The 27,393-nt window shown below is 36.7% G+C and overlaps 2 protein-coding genes across 4 annotated transcripts in view; both read left to right on the top strand.

The window, feature by feature from the left end:
* Positions 1 to 3,358, top strand: part of cdk6 (cyclin dependent kinase 6) — a 38,085-nt gene extending 34,727 nt beyond the window's left edge. Inside the window, exon 8 of the mRNA XM_030147952.1 lies at positions 93 to 3,358. Within this exon, the coding sequence (XP_030003812.1) occupies positions 93 to 245 (153 nt within the window). The 3' untranslated portion in view covers positions 246 to 3,358. The remainder of the gene's footprint in view (positions 1 to 92) is intronic.
* A 2,463-nt stretch (positions 3,359 to 5,821) lies between these two features.
* On the top strand, positions 5,822 to 17,817 carry fam133b (family with sequence similarity 133 member B). 3 transcript variants are annotated; one of them, XM_030147956.1, is made up of 11 exons: positions 5,822 to 5,972; positions 6,802 to 6,899; positions 8,662 to 8,740; positions 8,831 to 8,953; positions 9,039 to 9,071; positions 9,288 to 9,359; positions 9,552 to 9,650; positions 11,619 to 11,684; positions 11,812 to 11,901; positions 14,303 to 14,350; positions 17,099 to 17,817. In XM_030147956.1, the coding sequence occupies exons 1-11, from the start codon at positions 5,949 to 5,951 to the stop codon at positions 17,192 to 17,194; spliced, it is 828 nt and encodes a 275-aa protein (XP_030003816.1). In that variant the 5' UTR covers positions 5,822 to 5,948; the 3' UTR covers positions 17,195 to 17,817. The 3 variants fall into 3 exon arrangements, with proteins under 3 accessions (XP_030003816.1, XP_030003815.1, XP_030003817.1); XM_030147955.1 differs by having other exon boundaries at positions 11,812 to 11,904; XM_030147957.1 differs by lacking the exon at positions 14,303 to 14,350 and having other exon boundaries at positions 11,812 to 11,904.
* The last annotated feature ends 9,576 nt before the right edge of the window (positions 17,818 to 27,393 follow it).

The raw sequence follows: 27,393 nt of genomic DNA, 5'->3' as shown, positions 1-27,393 counted from the left end.
TTAACAAATATCCATCATTCTTATTTACATTCTACTCTCTAATTCCTATCCACTTGTCTCATGCATCCTTTTTTCTCCTCTCTCCTTTGCAGCAATTCCTTGCCTTCAACCCCTCCAGGAGGATATCGGCCTTTGCTGCGCTGAGCCACCCCTACTTTCAGAGCGTGGACAGCCACAGTAGAAGTGTGTATGCAGCCCAGCCAATCCCCAGCAACAAACCCACTATGGAGGAGAGGACTGCCTGATGGTCCTCCTTCACCTTAATATGACAGTGTCTATAAAAAGTATTCTGCAAACCCTTCCTCTGGTATACATGTTTGGTTTTGTCAGTGTTCAGAGTACAGTAACTAACCTTTTTTGACACCAAAATGACCCATAAATATAAAACATCTACAGAAATCCATCATATATAGATGCAGAAGTATACAACTCAGTTTATCACAGATGGCTGTTCTGTGTGTTTCAGAGTTTTTGTCCCATCATGCCGTTCTCCTGTAGGTGGAATGGACCAACAAGCTCAACAGTCCTGAAGACACAGATGGATTTATGAAAACATCCCTATAATCACACACTGGAAGTAGCTGTTTTACTATATCGGCCAAAGCAGTCGCTCTGTTTTTTTCTGTCTATCCGTCCATCTGTTAGCAAGGTTACACTAAAGCCGCTGCACCAGTTTTCATGAAACTTGGTGTAAGGGTTGGACATGGGCATGGAAACACCATAGTGTCAAAGTAGGTCCATACATTCAGTTTGAAATGAAAAATGCACATAGAGAGCGCTGATATCTGAGGTCAGTCAGCTATTTTTATTGTTCCGCAATAACATTAAAGCACAAATTATGTGTTTTCCTTCTTTTTGTCATGTAGTGCTACTGGTTAGTGGAACCGTCTGTTCCTATGTTAACAAAAGATGTAACAGACGTGTTCATTCACTAGCCTCTGACCTAGGGTTCTCTAGTGCGGAACATACTTCTAACCTACACCTCCTTTTTGCTCATCCTTGGCCCATGCTTACCCTCCCACCAAGTTTCATGAGTTATGTGCTACCTAGAAGCTTTATAGTACTTTTTCTTCTTCTAATCGGTGTCAAAAAAGGTGATTTCACTGTTCTTTGTCCATGTTTTACATAGAAAAAGCAAACATGAAAAGACTCAGAAGGAATACTTTTCGTAGTCAATGTACAAAGCTCTCGGAAAGAGAAGATAAAAGTGCTTACAAAAACAGACTCTGACTGCCCCTCTCCCCCCATTCCCCTGCACAAAAGCTATCCTCCTTCCATGAACTGATGGATTGTAAATGCTGCTTCTACGTTGTTCGATGTTGATGATTGACCGTGTAAACAATGCAAAGACATTGGCATCTCAGACTGACTGCTAAGTTATGGGTGGATGGACTGTGGAGGCCTCGCAGCAGAAGCCTCTTTATGACCAGTGTTGAGCCTTGTGGCCTGAACCTGAACCGTACTTAAGGACAGCATGGATCTCACCTGAAGCTACACTCACTCTTGGCGAGTTCATGGAGCAGATATACAGTTCAAGCACCGCCACAAATACGTACACAGCGTTAAATGTGTGCACCGCCACTGACCTACGCACGCTCATGTACCCACCAATCTATTGAGTCATTATTGGGCATCGTCAGCAGCACACTGCCATGTTGTGACTTATCATTCCAGTTCTACAGATATTACTGCCACCTCGAGGATGCCCTGAGTCACTGCAGACCAGTAGCGGGATTCTAATGGTTTCTGCGTCTCTCAACAGGAGCTCCTCACAATGGGCTGATATAGGTGCTGAGACGATGGTGAAAGAGCCGTATAGAAAAACTTGTCTCATTCTCTTGGTGTTGATGACATCCTTTCAGGTCGTCATCGAGGGCTTTTATCATATTAAAGTGAAAATTCTATGTTCTATCTCTGAATGATCCAGTAATGCACAGGCTTGCAATAGGTGGACAAGGTCCACCAGCACTATTCAGTACAATGAAAACATTTGGCACGGATCTGTGTCACCAATATTCTGTATTTAATTTTAATTTTATTGAGTCTTATATGCTTGTTTTCTTCAAGTTGTTATTTGATTTGTAAGAAGCTGGGGCATACAATATTTTACACCAATTACACCAACCTTTGAAATGATGGAATCTGTGTAAGGTTAGTTTGACAATGTAAGGAATGTATAAAGGATAGGCATTGGTACTGTACAGTATATAGTGCTACGTACAAGCTGTAATGATAGAAGCTTTTGATATGGGCATTGTCAGCCTGTAGATACGTCTTAAAATGGATAGCCGTAGAGTAGTGAGGGTCAGTGGAATGTTGAATGGCATGAGTATTTCGTCTTTTGAAAATGTTGGGTTCTGTGGGTGCTTGTTGAATTTATTTTGGACTGAGAGTGACTATGGATTTTACAGTGGTTTTGATAATGAAATGCACAAATATTTTGTGTTTAGTTAATGTTTTATTTACAGTCGTGTCTTGTTATACTCAAGTTCAGTTTTTTTTGCCAGCAAGGATAAAGCAGGTTATGCAGAGTATTTTTGTAAGTAGTTGTTCTTGCAGAACAGTAACATACTTAACACTGGTTTACTATTTCTTAACAGGTAGTGCTGCTAGCACACACACAGACACATTCTCTGACTTTCTCAGGTTCTTGGTTTTGATGTCCGACCCATAAGGACACTGTTTGCACATCTCCGGGCTACTAACTTACCACATCACAACACTTTCAGGTTTTTCTTTCAAGCTATTCCACAAATATGCCATTGATCACAGTCTACTGCCTTTCTTATTTATCAAATATATGTTACTGTAGTAATTACTGTCTGAAGATAACTGCCTGTATAAACTGTTTTTTGCCAGATCAGCAACTTAATCGTTACATAGCAAACACATTTGAGATCCACGATAATTGTCATATCAGCTAAGCACTGTGTGAATTTTCTGTTGGCTAACAACTCCTAACTGGTGTCAGTGGTGCATACAATGCAATGAAAGCTCAAAGTACTTTAGGCATAGAAGTTTACAATTAAAATATGACTGCTTTAGTCTAATTAAACTTGATACAATCACTGTACACTTTTTCCTGATGAGTTAACCAGTTTTTTTTTACATTTCATTTTCATTACATAAAACTGTGTCCACTGTTGAGCTTTTAGAATTTTCACTGTTTTGAAAATCATCTTAGTTTGATCGACCATGTAACTCAATTACACATATGTTCCTGTGTCTCATTTGTTTTTAGCATATGAAAATGAGACAAGGAACAACACAATCATGGCATTATACTTATGTATGAATGCAGGCATTGGTGTCTTATTATTGTATTGCACCAGATGAATAAAATGCAGCTTTTTATGAATTTTTTTGTTCTGTACTCATTTATAATTGGGACTCTTACATTGCTTACTAACAGAAAATCTCTTCTACTCTGACAGTTATGAGTGGTTCCATGGTTTTGGTGTATCAGACTAAATACTGTAGTTACTAATGAAGTCACTAAGTCAAATACTAGGTCACTACTAACCTACTTTAACAGAACTGGAAAAACAATTTCCAATATCTGTGCTTTGGTACCATCTATAGCCATAGCCATTTTTTTTTTAATTTCCAAGTGTTTCTGAAGTACAATGAAAAACATTCAGAAGCAATATATAGGATTCAAAAGAGATTAATGACAGCTAAGAATCAAAACACAATTATACAGGCTTCTTAACATCTTGGTACAAGTATCAATACCATGATACAGTTGCAGAAAAAATTATTAGACCATCAAAAACTGGTTATGCAATCACGTACTAACTCCTGTGTGTATCATGTGACTAAAACAGACAGAACAGAAAACATGGAATGAATAACAGCACTGTTTTTGTCACTACAGTGCCATAGCTATTGATGTAAGAACTGAAGTGATTTTGGTTATTATCAAGAAAACATGGAACATGTCTAGATATTGGCTCTGAAATTAACCCTTTGATGCATGAATTATAAGAGCCTTAGTCAAGGTTTTTTTTTTTTTTCTTGAGTGTTTTTATTCATCTTTAGGCATGAAAAAAAACAATGTGATTGAAATTTTTTTAATGAACCTGTTTTTTAATAGAGTTTAATGTCCACTCAGCTGCACACTACGTTTAATTTTTGAAGCAAAGAAACGTGTATTTAAAACACAATAATAGAAAAACATTTTTCATGCAGCTAATCTGATGTTTTCCCCCATTTTAACATACACTAATACTAGTTATTACTCACTTCATGGAGATAATATGCAAAAAAAACCCTATTTGTTTAACCCTCCAGTATCCTGTCCACCAAGGCCCTTACTAAGCACCAAGTGTGCCTTTTTGGCACACTTGTGGAATAATGTAAAAAAAAATTTCATACAGTTTGTTTTTGATTCTTATACACTTTTTTCTATTTCATCAACTTGAGCTGTAAATAAAAATACCAAATACTCAATAATTGTCACATTTTTTAACCCTTTAAATGCCGTGTTTGTAATGTAAACAAACCATTTTTTTGGATGCAAAAAAACACACAAAAAATTTTTTTTTCAGTATACTACATAAAACGTGGATCACATGTTATTTGACTTTTGCAGCAGGGCATATGTCAATGATTAACTCCAACACTGGTTAATCTGCATTATTATTTTTGGCGCAAGGTCAAATGTTCATAAATACTAGCATCTGTCACTAAGTGTGTGTAAAATGCACACCTATAAATCAAACTATTAAATATTATTTATTGATTTGTTTTTCTGCTCTAATTTGATTTTATTTTTGTAAATCAAGGTCAGCCCTAATCATACAAATCAAATAATCATTCATTTTAGATTTTTTTAACCTTTTAAATGATCTCTTTTCATCATGATGTCACTACATTTTTTGATGCAAAAAACACAAAATATGTTTGTTTTTTTCAAAATACTACATAAAAATTGGATTACATATTATTAGATTTTTGCAGCCTGGCATATGTCAATGATTAACAGCAACATTAACAACGTTAATAAATTAATTTCGACCCTCACCTCTCAAATGAAGCCCAGATATCAGTAAAAGCAGGATTTATGCTTTAATGGCTTTCAGATCAAAAACAGTGGTTATAATGGAAGAAATAGTGCATTTTAGGCACACTTGGGAGACAGATGCTAGTCTTGTAATTTTCTTTTGTTTACAATGTGCAAATTTTAGTTGGTGGCCAGAATTTTAAAGATCATGCAAAAATGAACAACTTTTGAATTCTAAACTTATTTAAATTGTGAAAAATAATATGAAGTTTTTTAACACGAAGTGCAAAGTGTGCCTAAAAGGCGCACCCGGATACCAGAGGGTTAAGAAAACTGTTAGTTATAGTCTAGTAACAACTAGCAATTCATTTACACAAAGCATGTTAGTGCAGATCAGGTTTATGAAGAACAGCAAAGTTACAGTAATGGTATGAATGTCAGTGTATGAGATGATGCAGAAGTGTCCACTGTGTTGGCTGACATGCAAATAAAACAACAAAACCTATAAATATACAATAGAACAGCTGGAGAATAGCTGTAGTGACCACTGTGCATGAAAGGGTTAAACTGTTAGGAGCTGTTTTTGTTGTTCTCATATTTGTCCAAACAAATGTACCTTTAGCTGTACCAGGCATTAAAATGAACAAGAAATTGAAGAAAACAAGGGTGGTCTAGTAATTTTTCCACGACTATCGGCTGTGGAAGTAGTGTCCAGTGCAATGTCTTGAAATGCACCTTAAAGACAGATGTGACAAATAAAAAGTATGTGAATAAAAGTCCACTCAGATCCAGGCGGTGGCAGTAGTGCAACAGCCTGACTCCCATCTGCAGTCCAACCTGACAGGGACACACTAGCTCTATGGAAGTAACTAGATCAATGTTAGCAAGGTAACACTAATGAATGTTCCTTCTGTTGGACGTTTTTCCCTATTACTAACTTAACATGGGCAAAAGAGACAATCGAGTGGTGAGTGATTTTACATAAACTTTGTACAAACATGAAAAATACCCACAAATGGTTAGCTACATCTGATAAGCTAGCTAAACGTAAACATAGCCTAAATAGCACTAGCTAGCTAACCGTCCTGTTTGGTATTCGAATAGTAGGTAGAGAGGGTGTATTGCGTGAATTAATCGAGCCATTCCATGTTATGTATGTATTTTTGAAACATAACAAATTGCCTTTCAGTTCATGTGGGTCGTTCCGGGTCATAAATGGATAGTCGTGTAGCATTACTACGGCTACAATTAGCATTAGCTTAGCTCATTTCGAGCTGCGTAAGAAGCAATTATTATCAATACTGTGAGCAATATTAAGATCTGATTATCTATGATAATGATTGCATCATCGTAGATATTTGAAACTGGGGATATTGTATCCAACTAGTTGCTTCGGTATTATGCTACAGGTTTGCTAATGTTGCCAAAGGTGTCATGTATTCGTGTGTATGTGCATGAATGCTAACAGGCTGGAACATAACAACACACGGCTGTTAGTTTAGTAATAATAAATCATCATAAAGATACTGCACCCAATAAAGCATACTTATGAAAGGATAAGAAATTTCTGAAGTTTAGTTTGTCATTACAACATCTAAAAGATTATAAATTACAACGAAATTCAAAGCTCAAAAGCACATCTAATAATAAACAGTAAAATAGAAATGTAGAATAACTAAAAACACAAGCAAGATAAAGATGTTGGTGTTAAATTATGTTATAATTAAAGCATTGAAGTAAGAATAAAAACCATGCCTGTGTGAAGTGTGTGAAACAGCTGTGTGTGTTTGTTTCAGGCTTATATTAACCCTATCGCTGCTGCAAGAGCCAGAGGCCCAGTCCAGAACTCTGGACCAACCATACAGGATTATTTAAGCAGGCCTCGACCAACATGGTGGGTAACGGACAGAGCTTAGTGTCCCCTTCACATACAACCAGCACCTTGGACCCCTCATCTCACACTTACAAGATCCCAGTCTTACAATTATGAGAAAAGTTAAGCCAAGTATTCAATAATCATGCCACACCATGGAATCGCCTTCAAAGAATGTTCATTTTTACATAAAAATGTTGATAGAACATGTGGAAATCTGTAAAATGTCATAAAATGAGTTGTGTCTTGTCCTTCCAGTGTAGTTCTACAATTCAGCAGATATTTTAAGTCATGTGATTATCTTCACATATGGGTGCTTCTATTAAACTGAGTTCATTTTGGTGCCTGGTACTTTGCCAGCTTTTTAGACCCAATAATAAAAGAGAAATTTAGACGTATTTCCCCTCAGGATGTACATAATGATGGCCTCAGATAAATGCAAAACAAATTATACTCTTGCTCGGAGCCATCCTAAAATTAATGAATTTTTAATCAGATATTGGGGCCAACAAAAGGAGCAAAATTGGGACATGAAAAGCTACCTAGGTGTCAGTGCATTTGATCTGGAAAACATGGTTTGAAATAGTCTTATATAGCGCTGTAAATAAAGACTGTTAAATTTGATGATCCTGGTGGTTTTTCTAATCCAGACATGCAGGTTTTTAATGAATCAGCAGTCTCATTCCAGGTTTCATGTGTAACCCATCGTGTCCACTTGTGTTACATGTGGAACCTGCCCATTTATACACAAATAAATCGCGAGTGATTTTGCAGCAGCCATCATTTTTTTAATGAAACACTCTGCCTTGCATAATTAGTTTGATTCCCAAAATGTACCAGTGACAGAATAAAAAGATATTTGAAAAAAATATTAGCGCATGATTTTTGTGTCTTTTTTTACCGTGTTACATGCAGATTTTGGTATGAAAATATAAAAAGGTTTTTTATCTGAAAAATATTTTCTCCTTCATCTCGGTAAATATTTATTTCATAAAATAGACCCAAAGTGCTTCCAAACTTGCTTCATAACATTAGTCGACATCTGGTTTGGCTTTTTAGCCCCCATGTCCTGTTTGTAGGGACCAGTTTCACAGAAGCACCCATGTGCAGCCTGAAAAAGGTTTTCTGTAATGAATCCAGTGCTCCTCAGTAACATTTGGCCCCAGATAACACTGGGTAAATCTAGTCTGGTCTGACGTTATAAGCATCTTGTTACCTCATTATCACGTCTAGATGCAGCTCTTTTCTTTGGCTGCTGGGAATATATGCTGTTTCCTCTGTCAGCTTTGCAGATGCAAACATTGTTTTTTCTTTTTTTTTTTCTTTTTGCCCATAAAATTGTTATGTTGTTTTCACATGATAAGAGAGGAGCCCCTGCAGATTTTCTTGTTGTTGCATTTATGTGGACACTTTAAATATTTCTAAATTAACTAAAATTAGATGAGTTTTCAATAAATGAAAATTGTTTATGAAATGAGCCTCAAATGTTGCCAGTAGGAGGCACACTGGGTTTACTTTCTGAAAACCTCTGTTGCCAGAATCAAAGTGTGTTTTTCATTACCCAGTGCGGTCTCAGTCTGTGACACTGCAACAGAAATTAAGGGTTTCAGTAAGTTGTAGCTTGTTGTATTAGGCCTTGATTTACTAAACCAATAAAGTTCTTGAATGCGTATCATAAACGGGGCCTTTGATGGTTTGAAAGAAGATTAATACCCCCACTTTTCTTTTGACAACTGTGATGGCTCATTACAACATGATAAAATATGTATTGTGTTTGCATCAGGGAAGAGGTAAAGGAGCAGCTGGAGAAAAAGAAGAAGGGCTCTCGGGCCCTGGCTGACTTTGAGGACAAAATGAATGAGGTATTTTTATTAAGACATTAATGTTGTAGTTATTTAGATGAAAATGTATTTGTAGAAGAAACCCAGTCATAAATGTCATGTTGTTTGCAGAAATGGAGGAAAGAACTGGCAAAAAACAGAGAAAAATTATTAGGTGGAAGTGACAAGGACAAAGAGAAAGACAAGAAGGCAGTAGATAAGGAGAAGGAAAAAGAGGAGAAGGACAAAAAAGAGGTATGTTAACTCATCTCACCAGATAGTTTTTATTTTTCATTTGTAAACATTCTCTACCCACTGTGGCTTTGCTTTTGTGTTTCAGAAAAAGAAGAAAGAGAGGAAGAAATCCAACAGGGTGAGGAGAGACCTCCAGTGTTTTGTTGACCAGCTGAGCTACAACGCTGACACACACACACACACACACACACACACACACACACAGAGCAATAGCAATAATCCTTTTCCCCCTAATGTGTGTCTCTTTGAATCCTTCCAAGTATACAGTTCCATATGCAAACAAGCAAATAACCTCAAGTCTAATGAACCCTGCTTTCATTGTGTTTTGGTCAAGCATTCTTCATCTTCCTCCTCCTCATCGAGTTCTGATTCCTTCAGCAGTTCCTCCTCCGAATCTGAAGATGAGGTTTGTAAGCGAAGATTTATGTGTAAAATTTAAAACATTAACAAAATACCACCAACAGCCCTGTGTTAGAAAGGTGTAAATGTTATGCATGATATAAACACCTTTGAAACTATACCTCGTTATAACGTAACCCCTTCCTTCGGCTTTTTATGGACCTTAACGCTTTGGCATTTTTTATTCTTGCGTTTTCAGGAAGAGAAGAAGAGTGTCAAGAAGAAACGGAAAAGGAAAAAGTCTTCGGGCAAGAGGGCATCAGACAGCTCCGATGTAGAGTCGGATGCTGAAAGCAAGGTGTTAATTTATTTTCTGTTTGCTTAAATGGGACCTGTAGTGAATTTTCATTGCTAGCTATTTCAAAAGATCACGGATAATACCATCAGTTCCATCTGATAACTTTCTTTATAGCCTGTTGTCAAGTACATCTGAGTATTAAGTTGCTGCTCTGTCTGTCAGTCATGGTCAGTGACATGTTTCCTCCTTCACGGGCTGTTCCAGCACCACTAGTGATGCAGATTCGGTGATTTGTCCGATTACCTGGGCCATGATGGACTGGTCACTGACCCTGTACAGCAAACACCGGTCTAAGGCTACGGTCAGGCTGCAGGCAAATGTGGCCCAAATCTGATTTTTTTGCCCATATGTGACCTGTATCTGACCTGTTAAAGACAGTTTGAACCGCACAAATCCGACCCAGGCCACTTTCATACGTGGCCCTAAATCTGATATGTATCTGATATTTTGCAGTGCAACTTCATTCTGAAAGGCCAGGTCACATTTATCCAACCTTTATGTCATTGAAATGCGACAAATGTCAAAATTCTGTGCCGAGATGAGATGCCTGCGTATTTCCTTCTGTAAACACAGTGCGGGCCTGCGTGGTCACATATTTCGTCAGGACTTTTGCTCATGTGGGTCACTTCAGGGTCATATTCTGTTAATACTCAAAACTGATACAAGTCTCATTTAATGTGTAATATGAACAAGTACACAAAAGAATTGGGTTTCACAAAAAAATCCAAAATGTGCATTAACTCTTTAAGTGCCAGACAGTTAAGGGGCTAATAAGCCTTAAAAGTGCCACAGAATTTGGCCGTTTTTCAGTATTTCGCGTCGTTTTTATAATATTTGAAGAATCCTGCAGGAAACCGCTCGGTAACATCCGACCGATTGCTGATTAGATCCAAAACGCACTGGACGCAGCCGATTCATTATTGATCGTAATTTGCATAATTTATAATAATAATAATAATAATAATAATAATAATAATAATAACAATCTTTATTTATATAGCACTTTTCATACATTAAAAACTGTGGCACAAAGTGCTTTACATATCAGTTTAAAAATCAGTACCGCCCCCCACACCCACCCACTCACCCGCACGCACGCACACACACACACACACACACACACACACACACACAAACCCACAAGCTCACACATACTTAAGAAGACTGACTGAGCACGGGTAGACCAGAACAAAAATGTACAAGTAAAAGTAAAACATCAATTTAGGAGGCGCTGTCTCAGGGAGCCGTCCGCACCAGGAGGCAGCCGCCGACCCCGGCGACCAGGCACCAGCAACACAGCCCTGCATCCCAACTAGTGGGAGAGGGCCAACTGGGACCCCCACCCACCAGAAAGGAGAGGACCCCAGTGAGAGAAGGCGTCACAGCCCCCGGAGTCCACAGCCGCCCCCCGGCATGGAGGGCTCCCTCTGATGAAACACCGGAGAATAAGAAACATTAAAAAGATATAAAAATATTATTCGGTCGCGTGACCTCAAATTCCCGTCTGCTTGGTCTCAAAAGGGGGACACAGAAAGAACGTCATCGAAATGTGAGAAAGAAATGGGGGTGGATGGTTTGTTTGTACACAAATATGGCGTGTTCTCCAAAGCCGATCTGATCGGCCCGTGGCACTTTACAGGTTGTTTTCGTAAAGCCGATTTAATCGGCCCATGACACTGAAAGTGTTAAGACCTGCTGTCTGAATTTAGTGTAAGATGACCCATTATCATCCAGTGTTGGGTCGTATCTCTAGGACAGCGGTGGAGTTTAAACCTTATGGCTACACAAACAAGTGTGAACATATGCTTTAAGTCAATCTGGCTCACTGACTGCTGCGTGACCCCTGCAACCCCCCCCATAATTCACATTATAAAGAAGTCCAGTGTGGTGGTGCATTTATCAAGATCTTTTTTTTTTTTTTTTTTTTTTTTTTTTTTTTACTGAATTTGTGTCTCTCTTGCTTCTTAGACTATTATGGTTTTGGTTCACGAGAAGAAAAAGAAAAGAATCAAAGAAGAAGGTGATAAAGAAAAGGTAATTTACAGTATGTGCATAAATATATTAGTAGCATGCTGTTGTGTTAGTGTTTTTTTTTTTTTTTTTTTTTTTTTTTTTTTGGCCAGTTACAGTAAATGTGTTGCAAAACATCTGTGTCCCACAGGACGAGAAGAACCGAAGAAGAAAAAGGAAGGCAGAGCGCGGTTACAGAGACTCGTCTTCAGATTCTTCTGCAGACTCCGACGGGGAAGAGGTAGTAAGTATCAGAAATCTCCCTTTCTCATCTGGTTTGTTCCTCTTTCATTTCTTCATTATTTTTGTGGAGAGATTTCCAGATTTCATCATGCAAACTGCCTCTTTTTTTTTTTTTAAAACTTTTGTTTGTTAAACATCTTTTTCTCCAGCCTTTAGTCACATTAGTCAAGGATGTAAAATTCTACTTGTCCATATTAAAGTTCTATTGGCACCAGCCTCACTACTGTATCAGTGACAATAACAAAAATAACTTAAAAAAATGTGATTATTTTTTAAATGTTATTATTACTTTTTAAATTCTATTATCTGACTCTGTAACCCAGGGGTGTCAAACTCATTTTACTGCAGGGGCCACATTCAGTCCAATATGATCTTAAGTGGACTGGACCAGTAAAATAATAACAGTGAAAATAGTGAAATTATGTCATGAACATGTTTACATCTATAAACTATCCTATAAAAATGTGAACAACTTGAACAACCTGAAATTTCTTAAGAAACATAAATGCAATTTTAAAAATATTATGTCTCAGTTTATCATTTACACATGTGCATTACAATTTACAGATTATAGTGGCTCTACAAATACACAAAACATTTAGTAACAGGCAGAATATTGTTAAAATTGCTTCTCTTAAGACATTTCATGTTTACATTTGTTCACATTATTCACATTTTTTGTGAAAGGATAGTTTGAACATGTAAACATTTTCATGGAATTTTACTTTTTGACACTAAAACAAGAAAATTCTGGAGGTGTCATCATTTGTAGTTTATTATGTTATTATTTTACTGGTTCCAACCCACTTGAAATTATACTGGTCTGTATGTGGAACCTGAACTAAAATGACTGTTATTATCTTCAGTTTAATTTTCACATTTGACCAATTCATCCACAGGCCAGACTGGACCCTTTGGCGGGCCAGTTTTGGTCCAGGGGTCGTATGTTTGACACCCCTGCTGTAACCTATCCATGCCTGGGCGTTTTTACACTTACGAGTCTGGCCTGGTTAGTTTTGCTTTCATACTGTAATTTTTTCTTGTAGTCTCTCACTAAACCTAGCATTGGTTTATCTCCGACATAAGCATATTTATAATGTAACTCATTTTGAAGTTCTTCTTTATTCCATTTGTTTTTTGTCTTTGGTTTAGATCACAGGTGTCAAACATGCGGCCCGGGGGCCAAATCCGGCCCCCCAAAGGGTCCAGGCCGGCCTTTGGGATGAATTTGTGAAATGCAGAAATTACACTAAGATATTAACAATCCTTTTAGTTCAGGTTCCACATTCAGACCAATTCAATCTCAAGTGGGCAGGATTCAGTAAAATACTATCATAATAACATAAAAATAATGACAACTTCAAATGTTTCTCTTTGTAAATGTAAATATTTTCATGTATTACGCTAAAACAAAGTATAATTTTGCAAAAAATGTGAATAATCTGAAATGTCTTAAGAGAACTAAGTACAATTTTACAATATTCTGTCTGTCATTCTCTGTTTTCTGTATTTGTAGATCCACTGTGATCTGTAAGTTATAATGTACATGTGTATATGATAAACTGAAGCATAATATTGTAAAAATTACACTAATTTTTTCAGTTTGTTCATATTATTCACATCTTTTGAAAGGTTAGTTTGTAGATGTAAACCTTTTCATAATGTAAATTAACTTAAATTATTTTTTTCGCTCTAAAACAGAGAAAAGTTTGGAGTTGACATTATTTATACATTATAATGTTATTATTTTACTGGTTCGGCCCACTGTAGATCACACTTAGCTGAATCTGGCCCGTGAACTAAAATCTGTTTGACACCCCTGGTGTAGAGCCTTACATCAAAGCAGTTTCTGCACCATAAATGAATTAAACCATGTTTCACTTCCATCCAGACCAAGATCACCTCTTTTTTTTTTTGCACCAAAAATCTGTTGTTTGTTCCACACTATAGTCCAGGGGTCACCAATCCTGGTCCTCGAGGGCTGGTATCCTGCATGTTTTAGATGTTTCCCTCTTCCAGCACACCTGACGGTCATTATCAGGCTTCTGCAGAGCTTGATGATTATCATTTGAATCAGGTGTGTTGGAAGAGGGATACAGCTAAAACATGCAGGATTCCGGCCCTCGAGGACCAGGATTGGTGACCCCTGCTATAGTCGGTGGGAGGGTTCACGTCTATGAATTTGGTTGAAGAAGTCACCGAACATGAATTTCACGACATTTGTCACATTAACACATTTAGTCAACTGTTGAAATTAGATTGTTTTGATAGAGACGTACATTATGCTGTAAAACTTCCTGCTGCGATTGTAACAGGTACTTGTATAAACAGAATGACAGCTGATGTAGCTGAGACTTCCTTCTTTTCGCGGCCTCATTTCACCTTTTCTGTCCCCACAGGCTGAGGCCAAGAAAAAAAAAAGTAGCGACGACAAGGAGAAAATTACAGTGAGTGTTTTAACTGAAATAACCTATAGTTACAGTGCACTAATACAGTTTGAGTTTAACCCTCCAAGACCCAAATGCATCAGTAAATCAAAGATGTTTAATGACTTTTGAACCATTAATCCTATTAATACAGTGAAATAATTTGTGTGAACTGCAGTTTCTCTACTTTTCAACAGTATCAGATGTTATTTTTTGGATGCATCCATTGTCTCTGTAGTGAACATGGAAACACCCTCATCTTCAGTAGCATTGGCACCAATAAAACCCATCCAGTTTCTGACAAATGACAGCGGTTATAGACGCTTGTTTTTATGTTGAATTAATGGCACATTTTGCTGAAAAAGTCATGTTTTCTTCAATTTTCTGTTTTGATACGTTAATGTTTGAATTTACTCTGAGCTCTTATGAACATCTTCATGGTCAGTAGAGACCCATAAAGACCCAAACATTCACCACCAACCAAAAGCATCCACTGATCTAAAATGTTCAATATCTGTTACTCCACTAAGTCTATCATTGCATGTAAATATGTAAATAGTTGAGGCAAAATGTGGTTTCTTATTTTTCATGCTCATTAGACAGTGTTTCCTGTAGAATTGAACTCTTGGTGTGGCATCTGGGGGGTGTGAACCGATTGTGCGGTTTCTGTTCTGCATTTTTAAGGAAAGAAAATAACTACATCGCAACCTATTTGATCACAACATTTAATAATGAAAATAGTATAAATTATTAAGTCATGATATACTCAATGGCATAGTCATCTGCAGCGCAAAATGACTTTGAACGTCTCTGCCCATGCATTTTGGGCAGTTTGTCCAAGTAGAGTTACCATCGCACATGCACAAATGGGCATTTGATCCGGTAGTGACAGGCAGAGGAACCAACCCAGAAAGATGAAAGACACTACCACTGCAACCACTGTAATCACTGCTCCATGTTGTAAAACCTTAAAATTTTAAATTCAAGACTTTAATATGCATTGCTTAATGTGCAGGCCTGTTATGGATTTTTTTTTGTATCCAGTGTATGGTGTGAATTCAAGGATTCAAAGGAGTTTATTTGTCTTTCCTTCACAAAGAAAGAACGAAACTGGTTACTGAGGACCCGTATTGGCCATATCAATAGAATAAATAACTAATAAATAAATGAATACATTAAAATCGACTAAAACTAAGGCTAATTTCAAAAAAATAAGTAAATATACGTCTAAAATTTAACTTTAAAATACCTACATAAAACAATGGCACATATTTACAACCTAACCTAACCTACACACAGTAGATGCTGAAGTACAGTGCAAAACAGCCAATGTGCCAAAGTGGCGGCAAACTTACAGCTCTACTCGGCAGAACCACTGTTAACGGTGGAAACACTGCTAGATATGACCCATTTGGACGTTCAGAGGCACCACAGTGAACGTGGAAAGACTGTTTTCTACAGCATTGATTCACCAGTAAAACCCATGGAGTTCGATGACAGTCCATGGAAACATTTGGTTTATTTATATTTTTTTGTTTTAGTTAATTATAGATTTTACGGAAAAAGTCACTTTTTCTTCAGTTTTCTTTGCTTTTGATACAATAACCCCCAGCTTTACCCAGATCTTTTATGGACATCTAGCTACATGATCAGAACATTAAATGTAGGAAAATACTTGATTTTCTATTAAAAATGCAAAATACAGTGTATGATATTAGAATAAATGGTGATAAATTACTTAAGAAAGCTTAAAATTAAAGAATTCATTTGGGAACTGCCAGAAAAGTAGATCTGGGTCTTTATGGGTTAAATATAGTAAAACACCGGAGTTTCACTGCAAAATTGCAAAGGATAATATTATAGTATACAGGGTGGGGAAGCAAAATTTACAATATTTTGAGGCAGGGATTGAAAGACATTGTATGACCAATTAGTTTATTGAAAGTCATGAGAATTTATTTGCCACAAGAAAATTTACATAATAGAAAATGTTTTTATTCTATGTGTCCTCCTCCTTTCTCAATAACTGCCTTCACACGCTTCCTGAAACTTGCGCAAGTGTTCCTCAAATATTCGGGTGACAACTTCTCCCATTCTTCTTTAATAGTATCTTCCAGACTTTCTCGTAATAGTTTTGCTCATAGTCATTCTCTTCTTTCCATTATAAACAGTCTTTATGGACACTCCAAGTATTTTTGAAATCTTCTTTGGTGTGACGAGTGCATTCAGCAAATCACACACTCTTTGACGTTTGCTTTCCTGATTACTCATATGGGCAAAAGTTTGTGAAAAGGTATGGATAATAGTGTTAGGTATGATTATGACATCAATATATGTTTGGTTTCAAAACAACTGACGTAGTGCCTGCTGAGAAAAAACAACTAAATGTTCATAGTAAATTTTGCTCCCCCACCCTGTATAATGATAAATCATTATAAATCATTATCATAATCCTTGTCAGCCCTGTGATGGACTGGCGAAATGTCCAGGGTGTACCCCGCCTTCGCCCGTAAGTAGCTGGGATAGGCTCCAAGTGACACTAGTGAGGATAAAGCAGGTTCAGATAATGAATGAATGAATGATAAATCACTTGGTAATGGTTATAAGTAGAGAAAAATGAATTTGGAAGTCACCACAAAAAATAGTTTTGGGTCTTTCTGGGCGAATCCTGTGCTGCCATGGCTTTGTATTCTGTTTAGTGAGTACATAATGTTGTCATAAACAGGATCCCAGGCTTTGTTTTACATTCTTAACTCTTTAAATTCACAGGATAAATCCAAGAAGAAGAGGAAAAAGAAGCACAAGAAACACGGTAGAAAAAAGAAAAAGAAGGCTGCATCTCAGTCGGACTCGGAGCTCGACTAACAAATGCAGACCGCTCCTCCTCATCCTCCTCTGACCGTTGGCTTGTAGTGTTATTTTTGCCTTCGACTACCAAAAAACTTCTCCCATCCAGCTTTGGTTATCACTTAAACAAGGAGACACACACACGTCCTGTAAGGCTGGGCTTATAGGAGTGAAGTGGAGATGAGGTCCACACGTCCCTCAGCTGGTACATATCTTTTGTTTACTTTGACCACCTTGGTTTTTGTAGACCATGGTTCTTAAAGTTCCACTCAACAGACTGAAGTGAATTGTTTTTTTGTTTTTTTTTCCCCCACCCTCTGGTCGGGGATTTCAGCTCGACTGGCACATCCTGTCACCTTCAGTTTGGTGACCGTTGAGGAGTTTCCTCTTATCTGCTTCGTACCTGACATCTTGCATTTCTAGTTGCTATAGACGAGGCCGTTCCTCTAGTGCCTGTGTCATGCATGTAGACCCCATGACCTGTCTCACCAGCCTCATATTGAAGTTGGACTTGTGATAAGAAACGCCAACTACAGTCAACACTTAAACAGGGGATACTTCTTCCAGTAGATGAGTTGTGACACTGCAATGTAAATGTATGAACAGTGGGAATTCATTAATAAAGTATTGTTTTAGGCTCATTGCTGTTTCTGAATTGCAACTTTTCATTATATTCCTGAGATGGAGTTTCAGCTATATGATTGTTTTACCCCGAACACCGCTGCCGGATATCCTTCGTGTTAACGCGATAACTAGGACAGATTTGGTTGGATTTCTTCTCTCTTGATCACCAACATAGGGGACCCCTAGTGGAAGAACCCTATCAATTTCAGCTTCTCTAATGCCGCGTTTCCACTACATGGAACCGACCCGACCCGACTCAACTCTGCTCGACTCGACTCTGCTCGACTCAACTCTGCTCAACTCGACTCAGGTACCAGGTCCTATTCCTGGAGACCGTTTCCATTACAGGATACTACCGACTTTACAGTACCTGGACATCATATGCTGCGTTTCCACTACGTGGAACTGGCTCGGCTCGACTCGATTCGACTCAGTATTCCTGGAGACAATTTCCATTACAGGATACTACTGACTTTAAAGTACCTGGACGTCATAGCGATGCGGCACGTTATTTCTGTGTCATCTCTTCAGAGAGTTGCTGAAAACTCGCTCGTTGCGTTTTGTGTCGGCTGAATTTTTACATCGGCCACCAAAGACTGAATCTCCTCAACCGACCATGGTGTAGTTTTGGGCTGTTATCATGTGGATTAATGTACCGCTATATTTACTGTCAACTTCCGCATTTGTTTTTTTGTAAAACAGCAGGTCACAGAGAAAACTGTCTGACTAATCAGTGGTCTGCAGTGTTATACGTCACAGTTTAGCTTCGCTTGGAACCTTGGTGGAGGTGATACCAAAAAACTAGTACCAGGTACCAGATTCCAGGTACTTTTTCGTAATGGAAACACGAAAAGGTCGAGTCGAGCCGGTACCACGCAGTGGAAACGCGGCAGTAATGATGCGGTTCGTTACTTCTGTGTCGTCTGCTCAGAGTTACTGATAAATTTGTTCGTTGCGTGTTGTCTCGTCAAGCTCATGCTGAATTTTTACATCAGCCACCAAAGACTGAATCTCCTCCGACCATGGTGTAGTTTTCAGGCTGTCATCCTGTGGAATAACCTACCGCTATATTTACTGTCAACTTCAATATCTGTTTTTGTAAAATGGTGGGTCACAGAGACAGCTCTCTGACCAATCAGTGGTCTGCAGTGTTTACATGTCACCTTTTAGTATCTGTTCCTCAGTCTTGGAACCTCGGCGGAGGTGATACCAAAAAACTAGTACTGGGTACCAGATTCCAGGTCCTTTTTTCGTAATGGAAACACAAAAAGGTCGAGTCAAGCTGGTACCATGTAGTGGAAACGTGGCATATGAGTATTAGAAGTCATCCAAAAGGGGGCACTTTAGTTGAAAATCAGTTTTTTGGACATAAGCAATAATAAGCCGATTGAGATCAAATTTGGTTCATATTGATCGTCTTTCAAATGTCCACTTTCTGTCTACCATCCAGGGTTTATATGGTGTCATTTTCATTCACGAGGCGGAGTTTGGTGGAGAAAAATAGTTTTTCTGAGCATTATTCTGCCACTATCAGGTCCATGTAGCTCAAATTGAGTTCATATTGATTGTCTAACAATTATAATGAATAGATTTATATATAGCAGAGGATTGGGGGGATTTTGGGAATATACCTTGCTGTCAGCCCCCAACAGTGTAAGCCTTGTTTATTTCAAGCAAAGGCCGTTTCTCAATACGCGTTTTTGTCTGTTCTTCTGTTCTTGCAATCTCGTGAAACGTCATCAGTCGTAGCCCAAATACTGTTCCATTTAAAAGTTTGCACAAACCCAGATCGAACAGAATTACCAGATGTTGTTCTTGTCTGCTACCGCAAACCAAAGATGCACTGGTTGGTGACTCCTCTGGTTAGCCTCTTTGTTCCTTGAATTGTATTTTAGGGAACTGACATTCCACAAAAAGGGCACCAGTATCGATTTCCATTTCGCAATCAAACATCAAGAAATTGAGGTGGTTGTAAAAAAAAAAGGGAATTGAGAAGAGACTGGTTTCTTCACTGTCCTGGAAAACTAACAGATTCATTCCAAGAGAAAGAACCTTATTTACAGATTTCAACCACTTGTTTCACTCTGAAGTTGCCAAGTAAAAACTGGACCCTTTCTCCACATATCTTAAAATAATCTATATTATAAACTATGTAGACAAAAAATATTGGGACAAATCATGGTTACAGCTCATAAAATGTCCTGTTTGTGCTGATTTGAGATGTAAACATCAATATTTCCTTAGAGTTTAATGGGAGATTTTTCTTCCTAGGTGAGATGTGAAGAAAGTGTGGAAGGAGATGATTTACAGTCAGAACAAGAAAAATGTTTTAGAAATTTAGAGGTAGAACATTTAACCCTTTCATGCATACCGGTCACTACAGTGGAGAGTTATTTTCCAGCTGTTCTCTTGTATATTCATGGATTTTGTTTCAGTTCCGTACCAGCCAACAGAGTGGACACTTATGCATTATCCCACACACTGACATTCATACTACAGGGTGGGGAAGCAAAATTTACAATATTTTGAGGCAGGGATTGAAAGACAGTGTATGACCAATTAGTTTATTGAAAGTCATGAGAATTTATTTGCCACAAGAAAATGTACATAATAGAAAATGTTTTTATTCTATGTGTCCTCCTTCTTTCTCAATAACTGCCTTCACACGCTTCCTGAAACTTGCGCAAGTGTCCCTCAAATATTCGGGTGACAACTTCTCCCATTCTTCTTTAATAGTATCTTCCAGACTTTCTCGTAATAGTTTTACTCATAGTCATTCTCTTCTTTCCATTATAAACAGTCTTTATGGACACTCCAACTATTTTTGAAATCTCCTTTGGTGTGACGAGTGCATTCAGCAAATCACACACTCTTTGACGTTTGCTTTCCTGATTACTCATATGGGCAAAAGTTTCTGAAAAGGTATGGATAATAGTGTTAGGTATGATTATGACATCAATATATGTTTGGTTTCAAAACAATTGACATAGTGCCTGCTGAGAAAAAACAACTAAATGTTCATTGTAAATTTTGCTTCCCCACCCTGTATTACTGTAACTGTGCTGTTCTTGATAAACCTGATCTGCACTAACGTGTTAAATCAGTTGCTAATGGTTATTAGGGAGTAATTCACAGTTTTCTTAATCAGAAAGGTTTTTTTTGCATATTATCTGCATGAAGTTACTCATAACTAGTTTTAGAGTATGTTAAAATGTGAGAAAACATCAGATGCATGAAAAATGTTTTTATTTCATAGTTTTCACACTATCACTTTCCGATGATGGCTTTTAAATACATGTTTTTTTGCTTCAAAAATTAAATGCGTAGTGTCCAACTGAGTGGACATTTTTGTAACTCCATGAAAAATAGGTTCTTCAAAAAAATGTCAATCGCATTGTTTTTTTCATGCCTAAACGGGAAAAAAAACACTCAGGAAAAAACTCAAGGTTCTTATAATTCATGCATGAAAGGGTTAAAGTCATAGTCATGATTAAAAGAAAAGTTAATATTGAGAGAAATTAAGTAAAAACCATCTCTGAGGCATTTTGGAAGCAAAGATAATTTAAACCAAACTAACCAAGGCAATGATGTTTATGACAATATAAACTACAGGGTGGGGAAGCAAAATTTACAATATTTTGAGGCAAGGATTGAAAGACAGTGTATGACCAATTAGTTTATTGAAAGTCATGAGAATTTAAATCTTCATATTTTACTGCATTTCTAACGGTCTTGTTGTCTACCTCAAGTTCAATTGCCATTTTTCTCATGGATTTGGTTGGATCCTTTAGGCTTTTGGATTTGAGAGCTTTAATAAAAGCTTTGGTACATTTTTTGTTGCTTCCTCCACTTCCAGACTCTCTCGTAATAGTTTTGCTCATAGTCATTCTCTTCTTTACATTATAAACAGTCTTTATGGACACTTTATGGTGTGACGAGTGCATTCAGCAAATCACACACTCTTTGACGTTTGCTTTCCTGATTACTCATATGGGCAAAAGTTTCTGAAAAGGTATGGATAATAGTGTTAGGTATGATTATGACATCAATATATGTTTGGTTTCAAAAGAATTGACATAGTGCCTGCTGAGAAAAAACAACTAAATGTTCATTGTAAATTTTGCTTCCCCACCCTGTATATTAGGACATTTGTCATTATTGTTTTATATCCCAGACCCCTGTTAGAAAAGAAACACCCGAATTCAACATGTCCCAATACTTTTGTCCATATGGTGCATGTTAAAATTGTAATGCTAAATTGATATTCTCGGAAATCTCATGTAGAGGAAGCAAAAAGCAGAAGTAATTATTGTGATACAATAATTAGTTAACAGTAAAAAAATAAAAAAAGGGGATACTGGCATGTTGTTGTACTTAGATGAAGGTAATTCTATTCACCCAGCGTGGTCAGACTGAGGCCATATCAGGAAGTGGACAGTTTCATTATCACTGGGTCTGGTGATCTACGTGACATGTGACACATCAAAGAGCATAAACCGACCAGAGGTCAAACATTTCATCATCTTTTATTCCCACTATGTTGGTCCGGAAACACTCCCTTCTGCTTCTGTACTCTTCGCTAATTTAATCATAAAACCGACATAACAGCTACAATGACTGCAGGATGTAACATCTACTGTTATATACAGTGTAAGGATAGGGTGTTTGTATATTATATATAAATGATAGCATAATAACCTGTAAATAACTACAACTCAAAATGTTCTTGCTTTTATCAGAATCCTCTTTATTTACCAAGATACAAGGAATTCTTTGCCGATAGTTTTGTCTCCCTAGTAAATTATAAATACAAGCTATTATTTTAAAAATGTAAGAAAAGTAAATAAAAAAAAATAATGAAGACAGACAATGTGATAAAACTAAGATTAGATTCTGAAAATATTTACATTTACAAACTATCATAAAAAATGTGAAAAATCTGAACAAACATGAACAACCTGAAATGTCTAAACACAAACCTGCTCTTATTTTCCTAAAGAAACTTCAGATCGTGTGGTGGTTGGGGCTATTCACATTTTCATATTGTATTTTTACCTTTTTCACACTAAAACAAAGAGAATAATTTGGATTATATTTTATAGGTTATTATGGTAGTATTGTACTGCTTGAGATCAAATTATGTGGACCCTGAACTAAAATGACTTTGACACTCCTGCTCTATATAAAATGGGACAAGATAAGGTAAGGTAGCATAAGGTCACAAACTTTCCTGTCGTATTTTCATACAATAAAATTTGTGTACACTTCCATAAAAGATGCTCTAAAAAACATTCATTCATACATAGAACATACAACATGTAGCACACAACGTATAACATTTATGCACCGTATACTGGATAACTGGACATATAATCACAGAAAAAGTTATTAGACCACCCTTTTTTCTTCAGTTTCTTGTTCATTTTAATGCCTGGTACAACTAAAGGTACATTTGTTTGGACAAATATAATGATAACAACAAAAATAGCTAATAATAGTTTAATTTCAGAGCAGATATCTATCCATTTTCCATGTTTTCTTGATAATAACTAAAATCACTTCAGTTCTTACATCGTTATCTATGGCATTGTACTGATAAAAACAGTGCTTTTATTCATTCCATGTTTTCTTTTCTGTCTGTTTTAGTCACATGATACACACAGGAGTTAGTACTGGATTGCATAACCATTGTTTCTGATGACTTTTGATCGTGTAATAATTTTTTCTGCGACTCTATACAGTATCTTTAGTTTTTTTTTTGTATCAGAGAACCATAGTTTTTTATTCTTGACAGATTTTTACATGTATATTTATTCTATCCTGTATATATAGTGCCTGTTTTATTTATTCATCTCTGACTGTTTTGCACATTGAACATATTTATCTAATCTGCACATTCATGTAAATATCCTCCTGAGACCCAGGAGGGGAAAAGTTTTGCCTTTTTTTTTTTTTTTTTACATTAAATAATCGTCGTGACTGGAAACAACATGATGCGACCGTTTTTTCAGATAGATTTATAATTTTTTTTTTTTTTTTTTTTTTATGAAATGTCCTCTGCAGTGGAAAGCATTGGTTTTTTTTATTCTAAATAAAGCTGTGAAACTCTTGGCCCCTGCAGAGGACAAAAACGCATTGCTGGGTCTCAGAAGGATATATATTTTCTCTTAGTCGTAGTAGTAGTAGTTTATTTATTTATTTATTTATTTTAGATTTTATGCTCATTCTCTTTGCATACTATTCTTAAATGCCGATTTGTTTTGTTTGTTTTAATTTCCTACTTAAATTATTCAATTTCTAAATCTTAAATTCTCTTTGTATTCAGTGTGGACGGCAGAGTTGAGTTTATTATTTGTCATTGTAAAAAAAAAAAAAAAAAAAAAAAACAAGTTACAAGGAAATTGAGGGTTGCTACTCCTTCAGTGTAGGCGCACTGTATAAAAATGTATATTCAAATGATTAAAAACACAATACACAAAACAACAACAACACCGCAGCAGCAGCAGCAGGAAGTACTTAAAAAAGTGCAAACAGGATAAGCGCATATGCATGAATAAATAAATAAATAAATAAATAATAAATAAAATGAAAAATTTTCTGTTATTATGGTTGGGGTTTCAGTAGCAGTCAGGATTATTCTTAAACACTGGAAAATACCTAAAGCCCCACAGTTTAAAGAATGGGTCAATAGGATGATAAAGACTGCTTCATATGAATGTGTGCTTCATAAGGTCAATAACAGAGATAAAAGCACAGCACCAGTTTGGGAGTCACTCTGGTCTTACAGAACTATGACTGACAGTCAGCAGGATGATAGTTGAACTACTTCCCTCATGTATTTAATTAATTAATTAATTAATTATCATTTGTATTTTATTATTATTATTTTTTTTTCTGTAAGATCTTCCACGTTTTGTAATTTAAATTTTTTTTTTTTTTTTTTTTTTTTATACTTTTCATGTTTGTACAGAAGCCCTCAATGTTATTGTTATTATTTTTTTCTTTAAGATCTTCCACGTTTTGTAATTAAATTTTTTTTTTTTTTTTTTTTAATACTTTTCATGTTTGTACAGAAGCCCTCAATGTTATTGTTATTATTAAGCAACACTGTATGAATGTCATGATCCAAGTGAAAACTCTAATAAAAACTTGAATTATAAAATAAATAAATAAATAAATAAATAAGTGGGTGGTCGTGTGTGTGTGTGTGTGTTAAGTAATCTGATGGCTGTTGGAAAGAAACTGTCTGTGAATCTGGATGTGTGGGTTCTGATCTGCCGGTATCTCCTTCATGAGGGGAGTACCTGAAAGAGTTCATGTTCTGAGTGTGAAGTCCTTGATGATAAAGAGTAAGAATTTCATTGTACGGAGAAATCAGTTTCTGTGACGTACACATGGCAATAAAGTGCTTTGAATAACACACAAGGTACAATATTTTTTTGCAGTCAGTCAGTTAAAAAAGTTAAATATCAACTGTGGGGTGGACTAGGTCTATATAAAAAAAAAAAAGGGGGGGGGGTAGGTAGGGGGGGGTAGGAGGAATACCCTTAGGCTGGTCATGGCTGCTCTGGTCCTCGGGCTGTGACTGTGTTGCTTAATTCATATAAATTCAAAACAGATAGTAACTGATACAAATGCATTCTTACAAATATGAAATTATTTAACTCATCGTATTGTGGCTGCCTCTGCCACAATAATACGAGCAAATTAGGCTATTATTATTATTATTATTATTATTATTATTTTTATTATTATTATATGTTTTTGTATTATTACAACAATTATTATTTTCCCCCTCTGTGTTCCAAAAGTCAGAACTAAACATGGAGAACTAGAAGCACTCGGAGAGCGCAGACCTCCGCCAAGGCTGATCAGTAGCCCCCCCCGTGGGCCCCCCCCACGCCAAGGAGGTTATGTTTTTGCCAGGGTTTGTTTGTTTGTTTGTTTGTTTGTCTGTCCGTTAGTGTGCAACATAACTCAAAAAGTTATGGACAGATTTGGATGAAATTTTCAGGGTTTGTTGGAAATGGGATAAGGAAGAAACGGTTAAATTTTGGTGGTGATCGGGGCTGGGGGGGCCCACGGGGGGGGGGCACTGATCAGCCTTGGTGGAGGTCTGCGCTCTCCGAGTGCTTCTAGTTGGAAATGGGCCCCCCCGTGGGCCCCCCCACCCCCAATCACCACCAAAATTTAATCATTTCTTCCTTATCCCATTTCCAACAAACCCTGAAAATTTCATCAAAATCTGTCCATAACTTTTTGAGTTATGTTGCACACTAACGGACAGACAAACAAACAAACAAACAAACAAACAAACAAACAAACCCTGGCAAAAACATAACCTCCTTGGCGGAGGTAATCAGCATTCAGTTTCTATGCTTCATATATCTGGAACAAACTACCAGAAAATGTCAGGTCTGCTGAGAGTCTGAGTTCTCTTAAGTCCAGGTGAAAGACTCACCTGTTCACTGCTGCCTTTGACTAAAAGGCTTTCGACTTCTTAAATTTTATATTCTCTTTCGAAACTTTGCACTGCGACTCTTACTTTAATATGTGTGTGTTTTTATATTTTTTGGGTTTTATGTGTTGTTTTCTTACTTGCTGTTTTTAATCACCTTTTACATGTTTCTTTTATAATGTTTTAAATGTGTTTCTTTTTCGCTTGTCGTTTGTCGTATTTCAATGTCCTGTGTGAAGCACCTTGAATTGCCTCTTGTTGCTGAAATGTGCTATACAAATAAACTTGCCTCGCCTCATTCCCCCCCCTCTCTTTCTCATTTTCATTCACACTCCCCTCTTCCCTTTTCCCTCTCACCCCTAACCAATCTATATTGTTTAGTTGCTCTTTACATTTATGATCCTTTTCATTGTAATATGATGTTGTCATTGTTGTTGTTTGTCATTACTCTGTCATTGTTGTTGTTTTTGGTTTGTTTATTTGTTTGATTTTCCCTTTATGTGTTGGTGTTGTTGTTTTTCTGTCCACATTGTCCTGTTAAACTATCACTAATAAAAAAACAAAAAACAAGTTAAATATGTCAGTACTTTACGCTGGAGTATCCCTTACTGGAGCCGCCATGACAGTATGTGTCTATTGTCAAATGATGCAATAATGAACCTAATTCTGTATTTATATAAATGTTTATATAAATACCAAATTTCTTATTTTTCTCTTCATATTTAAATTTTTTCACTTATTTGTGTCTTTTTTTCTACTTGTCTTTTTCTCTTCACTTGCTTGTTGTATTTTTGCTGCTGCTAACTGTTGAATTTCCCCACGGTAGGATAAATCAAGTCTTGTCTTACCTCTTATCTTAACACCTACCATAAAACTGAAAAAGTGGAACTGCAGAAGCAGAGTTCAAAACCCACTTCCTTTGTTGATTTGAAAGGTTCGTTAAGTTCTACAAAAAATAAAAAATAAAAATAAAAATAAGGCCACTCTTTAACCCTTTCATGCATGAATTATGAGAACCTTAATCAAGATTTTTTTCCTGAGTGTTTTTATTCCTCTTTAGGCATGAAAAAAACAACAATGTGATTGAATTTTTTTTTTTTTTAATCAACCTGTTTTTCATGGAGTTACAAAAATG

This window comes from Sphaeramia orbicularis, chromosome 11 (genome assembly GCF_902148855.1).
Source record: "Sphaeramia orbicularis chromosome 11, fSphaOr1.1, whole genome shotgun sequence".
Lineage (NCBI taxonomy): Eukaryota > Metazoa > Chordata > Actinopteri > Kurtiformes > Apogonidae > Sphaeramia > Sphaeramia orbicularis.
This window is presented reverse-complemented; position numbering and strand designations above follow the sequence as displayed.